We start from the raw sequence: 13,350 nt of genomic DNA on the forward strand, positions 1-13,350 counted from the left end.
TTCTATTTCGTTTCTACTGACCGCCAGAGGCGGTGCTTTAAGCACTGGATTTCCTTAACGTTTACGTGTAGTTCGAGTATTTGTATCAACAAAATCACCTGTGACCTGGGTGACGTATGCCTTTGCCCCTGTACTAGAGGCATGCTCACCCAGGACTTGACCCTTCTATCTTCTCGCGTCAGGTGAGTTGGTGAGTATGTTCCCTCCACAGGTGAGGGTAATCACATGCTAATCGTTGGGAGTCTTTCAACCTTCGGGTGGAGCTGCGAATTCTCTCCCTCTTAAGACTACGATTAGCATCAAAAATCAACATTTTCAGTGGGCTACAGTAAAGGGTTTTCTAGCCTTAAAACTAGTAGTTAAACCCACTCGCGGATAATCCGGGAAAACGGATAATCCGGGGGAAAAAAAGGTGAGTTGCCTCTTCTATTATTTTACCGTGTGTAGTATTCACGCTCAGGTAATGGTTTGAGGCAGTGGCCTATCGGACGAACCGATAGTTGAACCCACTTGTTAAGCGAGTTACGCTAATATATTATGCCGTTTATCGTGTTCACGCTGAATACTGCAGGAGCCTAATGAGTAAAGAGGCAGCAGGCTATAGGTATCAGCAGGCTATAGGTTTCTCGCCTTACAACTGATAATTAAACCCACTTGTTGCACGAGTGAGTTACTCGCATAATAGTTCCCTACTATTGTCTGTCACGATGAGATACGGCAGTCAGTAAAGGTGTTCTCGCCTCACGACTGATAATTAAAACCACTTGTTAAGCGAGATGGAAACCCTTGCATAGTTCGTTTTTGCACCGTTGTTGTTATGAAGATGCAAGCGGCGTTCTCACCTTAAAGCATGCAATTAAGTAAACGAGCAGTAGCCTACTTGCCCCTGTCGGCTTCGTGACACGCTATCTGCAGGCTACAGGTGTTTTCTCGCCTCATAGCTGATAATTAAAACTACTTGTTAAGCAAGCTGGAGCCCTCGCATAGGTTGGTTTTGTAAAGTTGTTGTGATGAAGATGCAAGCGGCGTTCTCACCATAAGCATTCAATTAGGTAAACGAACAGGATTTACTCCTGTCGCTACCTACTGTTTGGGTAACTGTTAAAGCTACGCCCCGAAATGTCAGTTCTAAAAGCAGGTATGTTTGCGGAACTGTTAACTATGGTGGGAAAAAAAAGCGAATGTGTCCACCCTTAAACGGTACAGGATTTTTATTCCTGTCGCCGTGGTGTTAAACGCTATAAGCAGGCTACGTTTACCTACTGATTGGGGACTGACGGGCTATATCCGCAATTTCAGTCTTAGTCCATCTATCTTGGTAGCTGGGAACGAGTGTGCTCGCTCTTAAACAGGACAGGGTTTTTACTCATGTTGGCTTGTGTTAAACGCTATAGGCAGGCTGCGTTTACCTACTGTTTGGTGACTGACGTGTTACGCCCGCAATTTCAGCTCTAAAGCATCTAAATTTGGATAACTATTAACGAGTGTGTCCGCTCTTAAATGGAAGCCTACCTTACATAACATAGGAGGAATCATTGCCGCGATCAAGTTTAATTCGCTTGGTAAATATTGAGGCTTGGTCCATAATAAACTGCCTAGTTTGAGTGGGTGATTGTTCTCCGCCCCGCAAACTTCAGTTGTTCAGCATTTATTATTTGGTTCAGATGACTGTAGAGTGGGTCCGCTCTAAAGCAGTGCATGATTTACGCCAATCGGCTTTGTGTCAAACACTATAAGCAGGCTACGTTTACCTACTGATTAGTGAATGAATGGGCTATGCCCGCAATTTCAGTTCTAAAGCATCCAATTTTGGTAATTGTTAACCGTTGGGTCCGCTTTTAAATGGAAGCCTACCTTACGTAACGTAAGAGGAATCATTCCCGCGATCAGGTGTAATGCGCTTGGTTAGTATTGAGGCTTGGTCCATAATAAACTGCAAACCTCAGTTGTTCAGCATTTATTATTTGGTTCAGATGGCTGTAGAGGAGTGGGTTCACACTTAAACAGTAACCTATCTGAACAGGGCCTAGTGTTATTCGCTAAGGCTGCTGATAAAATATCACTCATGTATATATATATATATATATAGATAAATAAATACATCTATGTATAGATATTGCAACATGTTCATTACATGCACTGTTGCCAGGCCCCTTTTGGGCCAGAGGACGAGCCAGAACCGCCCCCGGCACAAAGACGCTGCGCTGGTTCTCCTAAGCAATGCAAACGCCAAATGCCTGAGTCCTTGGAAGCCTCTGGTAGGGGCAAATGCAGGAAAAGGTATCCGCTTTCCCAGAAGGTAGACACTTCGACTTAGGAGTTCGCAGAAATAGGACTCTGCTTCTAAAGCTACAACAACCTGCTGCACAGCGTGCTAGTGCTTTCACTACAGCGGCCTTACAGTCTCCTTCGGAGGTGCTCCCTCTAATACGGTCACCAGCTTGAGATCCTCAAGGAGGATATTCTCTCCACCAGGGCGTCAGAGAGGCCCCTATTACTCTCATCCCAGTTCCCTGGGTACGAGTGACACTACACTGAAGGGCTCTGAAAGAAGCCAAACATCCGTTAGACCCACATTTAACACTCTAAGGTCCAAGGCCTTTTAGACTTTTCTAAGTTGTCTGACATGCCTTGATGTTTTTGTACATTTTGCTTAACTAAAAACATTGATGCACAAATGGAATATATGATTCTATTCTAGAAGACCTCAGCAATAATATCATGTAAGTAAAAGGAATGTAGTAAAAAAAAGTTTAATTTAAATCAAATGTAAACATACCCTTGGAAAAACCTTGTTTCAGAGGTGCTCAGACTTTGTACAAAAACACATTGTAAAGATTTATTCACAAGACTTTTTATTTCTGAGCCTTGTAAACATAGGTGTTGGCTAAACACAAGTTAGTTTAGCATTCAGAAAGTATGTCTTGTTTCACTACCACATATTTATAATTTCAGAGTGTCCTGTGCCATTCCTAAATCTGTGCCCCTACAAATGCATATTGATGAGTTGGTGTGAACAAACCTGTGACACCTCTCACAAAGACAAAGGCCATATCCTAATGGCCCTAGAATGTCTTTGTGGCCCAAAACCCCCGGAGTGAATCTTGCCACACCATGACCCAATGGAGATCACTGAATCACCATCTCCTTATCATATGAATAGCTGTCATTTGCTAATGGGTGGGTCCTTAGCAGCAGAAACCCCACTCAGATACTAGAAAGTGCAACACATCAGTTCTATTCCTCTGACAAAGCGCTTATTTATTTTAAAATTTTGAACTGTACATATTATAAAAGAAAAGGGTTCAATGTTTCCGTGGTTGTTCTTTTTATGTCTCTAAGACGAAAACTCGCGGAGCTTAACATTTTTTTTGACAAAAAAATAAAAATATCACGGACGAGGGATATAGACCTTTTAGTGTTAAGAGGGCAATGACACGTCTAGGGTGGGATATTATACCCATACAGACCGCTCCTCAGAGTGCCTTAAAAAAAAAAAAAAAAAAAAGGCCTCCATCTTCGGCTTTTAATGTTCCGCCCTCGACCCCATATATCGAGGAGCGGCAGAGGCCCTGTCCCAGACATTGCAGACTTCTGGGGATGACTCCTCTGCAGAGTCGGAGTGACACCTCCCTGCAGGCGTTTGCCTACATGACCAGGGAGTTGGGTAGGCGGTGTCCTAGTTAACCCAGACCCAACGCCAGATATGGTTGGCCCAGTCTCCACTCTTGGAGCCGGGCAGGAAAGCCCTATTGCCTCTTCCTTCTGTCATTCCTGGACAGATGTTGGTCCTGCCGCGCAGTAAGCTCTGGAGTGCAGCCTACAGGTTACACAGTCCAGACAACAGTTGCCAGTCTGAGCCGTGAGGCTCCTGGCATACAGAGGCCCCCTAGGGTTCGGGCCCCGACCACCGAGGTGCCATGGGGTCAAAATTACCATCGTCATAGACCCAAACAGGGCTCTGGCTCTACGTCAGGAGATCTGGGATCTCTTGAAGAAAGGCGCCATCAAGCCATTAGACAGGCTGGCACAAAACAGTGGATTCTACTCCGCTTATTTTATCATGCCAAAGAAGGGCGACAGCCTTCGGCCTATACTAGACTTGAGACGGTTAAACACACATCTCAAGGTTAAGATCCCACATGCCACAGCGTACAGCGGATGTGCTGCAAGGTATCAAGCAAGGAGATTGGTTTACAACCATCGACCTAGAGGATGCATACTTCCACGTCCCTATCACACCTCGAAACAGGCAGATTCTTTGTTTGCATTCGAGGGCAGAGCTTACCAGTTCTATGTGCTCCCTTTTCAGGATCTCGCTGGCACCACGTCTTCACCAGATGTGTGGCAGCGGCACAGTCCCTACTGCATCATCAGTCATTTCAGGAAAGGAGGGCTCTGGCCCTCAAAGTCATTTCTGAGACTGCTGGGTATGCTCACAGCGGCCACGTAGGTGTTCCCTTGGGCCTTCTATCATGGCAGCCTCTTTAAATTCGGCTGAACGATCTTGGCTTGCACCCCACGTATCACAGGCACAAGCTGGTCAGAGTCACTTCCAGTTGCCTTACAAAGCTATGGCTGTGTAGGGGAGAGACATAATCTCACCCAGGGGGTTCCCTTGGGGCCCATACCTTCTTACAGAGGAGCGGTGGCCACCGATGCCTCTATGGCAGGGGGGAGCTGTATGACAATGCAGGACTTTCAGAGGTCTCTGGAGTCCTTGGCAGTAGGAACACCACATAGATGTATTGGAGCTGCAGGTTGTCCTGCTAACGCTCAAACAATTTCTTCCAGTAGTGGTAGAAAAAGCTGTCCTGGTAAGAGCAGACATCACGTCAGTGGTCTACCAGGTAAACCACCAGGGGAGCCAAAGCCCAGACAATCCTGGAGGCTGCCCCAACAGCTGTGGCTGGGGATCTATCTACTCTTTCTGAGCCTGAGGGCAATGCATGTAACAGGCATTCAGAACACTGCTGTGGATGTGCTATCCCGGCAGCACCCACCTCCTGGAGGCCTTGTAGCCTTCACCATGAAAGTATAGGAAGCCGCCATCTCAGCCATGCACAGTAGGGCAGATGGTGTGACAGTTGGGTCCCATATGCTAGGGACCCGCTTCCTTATCGGTTTGCAACGACTAAGGCCGCTTCGGCGAAGCTCAGTGCCCTCTTGGGACTTGCCTATAGTCCTAAAGGCACTCTGGCAGTCCCCATTTGAACCTCTAGAGAGGGTGGGATTGAAATAACGGTCTATGAAGACCGCTTTTCTCTTGGCCATGGCATCGGCTAAACGAAAGCCAAGCCAAGAATGTCTATATTGGAAGCCTGGAGGCACAGGGATAACTTTATGGGTGAATCCGGCCTTTCTTCCATAGGCGATTTTATCATCCTACTGAAACCAGCCGCTCAGGCTGGCTGCTTTGAGCCCCAGCTCAGGATGACGAGCGGGGACAGAGCCCTACCTGTTGTGCCCAGTGAGAGCACTTAGGGCTTATATTGATATGACTGTGGAATTCCGCCAGTCTGATTCACTGTTTCTCTGTCAGGTTGGACAGAGGATAGGGCACAGCTTATCCAAACAACGGCTATCACGCTGGATTGTGGACGCTATTATTTGTGCCTATAGGAGCAGTAGTCTCCCGGTCCCTCAGGTCCGAGGTCACTCAACTAGGAGTGTATGTACATCGCGGGCGGCCCTAAGAGGTGTCCCCCTTCAGATATCTGAACAGCTGCGTTATGGGCATCAACCTGCACATTGTGAGGTTTTATAGGGTTAACGTGGTCCCTCATAACCCAGTGGTAGCAGGTGTTCTTCCTACTTCCTTTCAGCGGGAGTAAGGTAAGATTTCCCTGTGACTTGGTTGGTATTAGTCATCCAGTGCTTAAAGCACCGCCTCTGGCGGTCAGTAGAAACGAAATAGAACGCTAGGTTACGTATGTAACCATGGTTCTATGAGTTTCGGATGACCGCCAGAGCTTGGCAGTCTCTCGGAATATTCGCAAGAAGATTGTCAAGGGTCAAGTCCTGGGTGAGCATGCCTTTAGTACAGGGGCAAAGGCATACGTCACCCAGGTCACAGGTGATTTTGTTGATACAAATACTCGAACTACACATAAACGTGAAGGAAATCCAGTGCTTGAAGCACCGCCTCTGGCGGTCATCCGAAACTCATAGAACCATGGTTACATACGTAACCTAGCGTTTTGGGTAGGCCTACATCTTGGTATGCGTGGTGAGGCATGACAGCAGTGCAGAGACTGGTGCATTGTGCTTGCACTGGTGCTACGCACAACCTCAAACCCCGAGGAATGAATGTCCAGGCCTGTCACTCTCACTGTTCAGTGTGGCTTTCACTACGGGGAACTATGCAAAGAACTATGCAAATATTCTTCACTTCACCTAACTTTACTAAAAAAGAAAACGTATAAAACAAGATCCATATTTACATATTATACATTTTATAAAACAAGATCCATCCATTCACATCTCCATATCTGATAATGGCACATTATTTGTACTGTTTCTTGAGGTATGGTTTTGAAGGTATGTACTCTTAAGTAAATGATATCCTCAAATTAATTTGAATGGCATATGATCACATGAAGGACAGATAAACACACCTGAGGTTCCAACTAGCCAGCCAGGCCATTCACCCAGTGTAAAACCCAGTGATGATGTAAGACCAATATGTAAAAGCCTTTACAACACAATAATCAGTGCGGGCACATGATGGCAGCACTCCGATCCTATCCGATTCTCTCCATGGGGTCTCCATGGGGGGTTAACTGCTCTACCTCAAAGCACATGGAAGTGACAAAACTAGATCAGTTCAAATCAAATGCAGAATGTTTACATCTGCTACCGTTGATTATACAGTAAATACGTTGTGAAATGAAACAAAACCGTTGATTATACAGTAAATACGTTGTGAAATGAAACAAAAACACACCACAGTTAAAGTTGTATTAGTATTGATTGATTCACATCGATATGAATGGATTACATGACTAACAACGGGTGGAAAAGTAATATGAAAATATTTGTTCACTGAATTAGCGCGTTCTGTCCCAAACAGTTGCGTTCCAGTTTCTAAGTTTCACTTTCGCTTTCAGTATTTCAACGTGAATGAGAGGGAGCACAAGAACTGAGCGTCTAGCAGCGTTTATCATATCATATACATTATATATGATGCATGTATATGTCTGTGGGCACGATCTCAAGCACGTGCAAAAGTTGTTGTTGTCCAATTTGAATCAGATACGAGAGACACATGCGCGCCCAGTCCAATTACCAGCAGAATCGAATCGTGTGTCCAGGGGTTTACATCGGAGTCCAGTCGGACTCAAGTCGGACACAATGAATCTAGTTCTGGGGAGACACATGTGTCCAATATCCAATTTAAATCGGACTGAAATCGGAAATTGGACACATGTGTCCACACTGACTGTCACCAAAACATACTTCCATAATACACCAGTTAGCTTTAATCAGTGACAACTGCTCTATTGTTGGGTTCTGCAGGGCAAGTCTGATGGCTTTTTTTAGCTGGTTATAGGAGAGAAACTTTTTTTAATCACCTAGACAAAAGTGCAGGCTGAGATCTGGACTAACCACCGCTTGCAATATAATTATGACTCTTCAGACAAGCACCTTTTGGGCTGACACAAACACAGTCAAGTCCAGTGTATGCCTTCATTGAAGACGTAATCAGGACAGATATGAGATAAACACAGTGTGAATGTTTTATTTACATCACGGCGTGAGCATTTCAGTGTGCCACCCACTGAGGGAGAGGGAATTCAAAGCAAAAGAAGAACTACTTGAAGAATACTGCCTCCCAAATTAAAACTCTAAATACGTTTCACAAAAAGAGACAGGGAAATCTGTTATCTGGTGCTGCAGATCTTTTAAGCTGATGAGACACCAGCGGTAATACTATTGCGCCTTCTCACACAAGCACTTCTGGGCAGACAAAACAATTGCGACTGAAGACAGAAGAGAGAGAGAGAGAGAGAGAGAGAGAGAGAGAGAGAGAGAGATAGAAGAGAGAGAGAGAGACAGAGAGAGAGAGAGAAAGGGAGAGCGAGGGCAAGGGCGAGGGAGAGGGAGAGGGAGAGGGAGAGGGAGAGGGAGAGGGAGAGCGAGAGCAAGAGAAGCAGTGACACATCCAGAGGCCAATTTCCACTCCGCTTCATTTAATTAGAGCCACTGCTGCATCCACCCACAGAGATCGTAGATGGCTTCCTTTTTTGGGGAGGGGAACTCGGGAGCAAGAGGCAGAAAAACAAATGAAGAGCACCTCTGCACAGAAGAAAAAAAAACAAAGAAAGAAAGAAAAACAAGGCCTGCCAAACAAGCAACCAGGCACAGCTCAATATGACTCAGCCATCTAGTGGACCATTTCTCATTTGAATAAACCAAGTAGGAGAGGAAGGAAAGAAGGTACTTCACCGGAAACTGAGAAACAATAGACTTTAAAACAGCTGACACCAGACAGAGCCTTACAGGTCTATTAACCTGCTGATGTTTCATCTATTTTGAGCATCTTCTGCCATTCTTCAGGTCTCTCGTCTGTCAGTCACACTCACTCTCCTTAACCCTTTCACTCTCTCTGCAAACTTGCCCCAAGAGAGAGAGAGAGAGAGAGACACACACACACACACACACACACACACACACACACACACACACACACACACACACACACACACACACACACACACACACACAAAAGACAGCGGTTTAACAGCGAGAGACATTTCCCTGTATGGCTTGCGGTCTGCCGTCAGCCCCTTTCTGTAGTCTGCGGTCTGACTCATGGGGAGAATATTAAATGCCAAAGCTCGGCAAAGCGTGCCGTTTGCTCCCCGGCCCTGGCGCTTCCCGGTGACCGAGCAGACAGGCTCTGTTATTGGACAGCTGTCTATCACGGCCCGGTGAGCGTGCTGAAGCACAGAGAGAAAAGAGCTCAGCTTTTCCATGGCAGGAGGTACAACACATCTCTGTTCATTTCTGTACGAGAGCTGCTCATGTTGGTGTGGTAATCTTATTTCATTTAGGGCCATGGTGTTATCTTATGCCAGGGTTGTCATGCTGTAACAGACATTTATTACCCATATCTAGCATATACTGTAAGTATTATAAATACCTCAAGCAAACCGTCATAAAGGCTATGGGGAGAGGATATATTGCAGACCAGATGGATTCCTAGCACGCACACATCACAATAAGGGACCTCAACGGCTTAGAATGGACACTCTTTACTGTAGCCAGGGAAAATAAACTCAATATAATCAACCCAAGGGCGCAACCCACTTGCACCCCATTCATTTCCTTTTCTAGAACATTCTATGCATCTTAGTTTGACACAGCAATTAAGTGGGCACACAGCGTGAGCGGAAGAGTGTGGTCAGGGCGGATTAATGTGAGAGAGAGAGAGATAATTTTCTTCAGAAGACGTGCAGGGGTAAACCAAACAGCCCGCTCCCCGGCGTTCTTACCTTTTTGCTTCTTCAGCTGTGGAATGCTACTGAGCGTTGTCGCTTGGATAATCTCCACAACAATCTGGTACCTGCAGAGAACACAGAAGATCACAAGTGTTAGGCTTTCACGTTTCTTTTCCTCTCTGCATTGGCTGCAACAGGTTCAATAACTTCAAGTTGGCCCAACAGCCAACCATTCTGCAGTCGCCAGCTACTATAAGATTAACAACTTCACGAAGTGACAGCATTCAGTCAGACAAACCGCATTTAAACCATCAAACTACCACCTGAAATAAGCTTAATCTTGGCTGCTAACAATTAAATTACTTTAAGTTAATGATGATAATCAAACTCAATATTAGAAGCACAAGTTCTCCGCAGGACCACTGGAGGGGAAATTTGGCTCCATTTTGTCCTTTGAGCAAATGGCAACACCATTAAAAAACCTCAACTCGTGATGAGAAAATGGGTGATTAAGATCTCAGTGCGTGTTGAGTTTCATTGAGAAATGGGGACTTGAGAAGCACAGGTGACACAATTCCTAATAAATGGCACGGAGGCGGTCTAATAAAAAGGTGTTAAATATTCATTACCAATTACCACTCCCGCCGACACGACCTGATAAAACCCCCTCTGAAATTGAATGTGCTTAAGAAAGTCAAATAAAAGTATCTTATCTAGCAGGCATGGGAACTAATCAACTTTGCCTTCAAGACGGAGAATGCAGCTTCACATCTGACGATTAAAGGCGCCGTCCGCAATTGTAATCCAATACACATTCTCCTCTTACTGTGCTGAGTGTCCATACACAGTGCATGTTCTGTACATGGGAAACACAGTGGGTCGGACTGAGGAACACAAGACACCAGCCATTCAACATGTTGCTGCAGGAGCACTGCAGGAAAGGATGCAATCTGATTGGCTGTTGAGCTGAAATGGCAACAACCTTTCACCAGAATCATAGGCAGATCCTTTAATATGCTCTGTGGAGTGTTCCTAAATTAGCATAAAACCAGGTCTGAATGTTAAGCAGTCTGCAAGGGGTCTTGATGGACAACCTCGTTTAGAGGCCAAGGGACTGAGATTAGACCAGTATGGGGAAACGGCCTCTAATATGATTGTGGGCCCCGTATTCTGAGTCACCATAGGACATCAAGGACAGAACCGTAGGACAGAACATTAGGAGGAGCAGACGCACTGACATAATGGACTTGTGTCTTCATCAAGACAGCCCATTACTGTGAACAGTCCACGCCCAGTCAATAACAGTACATTACAAGTAATAAATCAGGTAATGGCATGGTCTATTCAGCCTATTCTGAAAAACCTTTTGCAACAACCATCTGCCTGACCATGCACTACGCCTCAACAGCCTATGCAATCGCTTTTCAAAATATTGATGACCTCATCTGTAATGTACAGCAGACAGATCACACATCATGGCCCCATGCTGGTCTATTCATATTGCATGCTGAGGTATTATGATGTAAGGCCAAATCTATTCTATGTGAAGTTTCTATAGCAGTTTGCAGTAAAATATGAGCTCATCATAATATCATATCATATAGTAATCCAATTTTGTTCTTGTTTCTTAACACAGCCTTTAACCAAAGTTAAAGTTGATATTACAGTATATGTTCATCAATACTGTAGAGAGATAAAATGTCTAAGCCCTAGTCTGTTTTAGTTATATCTCAAGCCTTCATCATCCTCATCATCCTCAACATCCTGCCTCCTCATCTACCTTTTTGCCATGCCACTGGTGTTCTATTGAGCACGAATGCTGCAAATGTGGCCCAATCTTTCTCATCACATTCTCATGGTCACACAGTGCCTGGGGTCACACAGAGGTAACAGTCATGGTCACACAGTGCCTGGGGTCACACAGAGGTCACACTCATGGTCACACAGAGGTCACACTCATGGTCACAAAGTGCACCTTCTCACCCGGTGACAGTCTGTGGCCTCATCTTCTGCACCCTCAGAGGAGTTTGCCCTTACTATTGTGTGTACGTGCATGGAGTCGTGACATTTCAGAGCAAGCTTCTTTCAATCACACCCTTCCAAGATTTTTAGAAAAAAAAAAGTAAAAACACAAGTAAATGATAACATAGATAATCTTGAATTAATAATTTTTTTATACTTTATTTTTGCCATATGTTATAGTATGACCATTCTGTACAGTTTTTATGTTTGCATGTGCTGAGCAACAAGTGATATTTCCCTTCACATTTGACACGATGTTTCAACATTTCAATGTTTTGCCATTCTGCGCTTATTCCTGAATGCGTTGTCGCCATTTTGCTATTTTTCAGATGTCAGATCCATAAGACCAGACACATTTAAGGACAACACAACATAACATTGCCTTCTGTTCACAAACAGAAATGTAACATCATTTCTGGCTATAATTGGTATGCTTCAGACACCTCGAAACCGAGGAAAACAAAAATGCTGTACCCCTGGCAACCATTTATTGACCTTAACAAGGGTCTTGTGAAGTAAACACATAGGCCTTTTTGGTTGTTAATGGTTGTTAATGGTTACCTTGGGTGAAAGAGAGCATTCATCCACTTTCTGGAGAAAATTTCGGACCATTTAAAAAGCGTAATGGGTTCTAACAGAGTGAAATATGGCCATTGAACCGATGGCACTGAGTTTGAAAAGACTATGTTGCCTGTTAATGCTCTTGCTCATGCTCATGCTCAGTCCTCTCCCTGGGTTTTTTGTATTATTATTTTACAGTTATTGTCATTCAAAGTTGTATTATTGTTGCAATAAATATAATAATGATTAACATTGTCACTTAATTCAGAGGTCCTGAGTGACTCTTTGCCCTCATCTCTAATGAATCCAGCAGCTAACTCTTGGCCTCTCCTCTCCATAGGCCAGTTCATTCACACATCTGCAGACACGGGCAGCAGCACCATACAGACACAGGGAGTATAGAACAGAGAACAAGAACTGTCAGAAGTCTCTGATATACCTCATATTCTTCTTGTCTTGTTCTGGGGATTTGTGCAAGTAGAGAAAAGCCTTGCAGCAAGCCCTTGTTCTGGAGAGAACAGTGTCTGACAAAACTGAATTAGTGACAGAAATAACAACACTGGTTCTCTTGGGCAAGTCGGTCATTCTGTGTCTCCAATGCCCTCTCCTTCTGAAGTGCTCTCAGAGTATGCCACACAAAAAAACACTGGCCTCGCAAACATCCACCACGGATTTGAAAAGAAAAAACTACAGCCTGAGCATGTCGAAACCTAGCCTACTCCAGGAACCACAAAAAGCATTCTTCGCTGCCCAAGATCAATGAAGCTGACAACTCTACTGTTTTATATATTTATTTCCCCCCCAAAGACGCTTTCAAATGTCAGGATGCTCTGATTCACGACTCAAGACATCAGGGTGTAACTGAAGATAGTTCCCTTTCAGCTGCGGAGATTACCGAAACGTCCAAGCCATGTCTGGCCTACACTGTGAGTGTCAAGCTGCTCTCCTGTGTATAGACGAAGCCACAGGTAGGTTTCAAATTCCAGCAGAGATCCCATGTGCATGTATGCAGAAAGAAATCTTGTCAAGTCAACATCAACAGTCCACTTGATAGCATGCTATTTTCTGATGTTTGTGGCCAAAAGCAAAGCAACACATGTAGGTAGGAAATATGATATGGAAGAGGATAACCAAAATCCCCCAGGTACTAACCTCACAGCCGATAACTTTGCTTCTTTTCTCACAGAGAAAGTTGCAGCCATTGGGAAACAATTCGACCAACTGTCTGCCCCCCCTAAGGGCGCTACCAACAATGGCTCGTTTCCCTCTTTCACCCCTCTCACTGAGAGTGAGGTCTCCAAAATCCTAGCAGGAAGCCGTCCAA

At 44.8% G+C, this 13,350-nt stretch overlaps 1 protein-coding gene across 1 annotated transcript in view; it reads right to left on the reverse strand.

Moving 5' to 3' along the window:
- The window catches only part of snx25 (sorting nexin 25), a 64,788-nt gene that overhangs the window by 21,770 nt on the left and 29,668 nt on the right, over positions 1–13,350 (reverse strand). Inside the window, exon 6 of the mRNA XM_080841234.1 lies at positions 9,498–9,568. Coding sequence (XP_080697360.1) covers positions 9,498–9,568 — 71 coding nt within the window. The remainder of the gene's footprint in view (positions 1–9,497; positions 9,569–13,350) is intronic.

Source organism: Sprattus sprattus, assembly GCF_963457725.1.
Source record: "Sprattus sprattus genome assembly, chromosome: 6".
Lineage (NCBI taxonomy): Eukaryota > Metazoa > Chordata > Actinopteri > Clupeiformes > Clupeidae > Sprattus > Sprattus sprattus.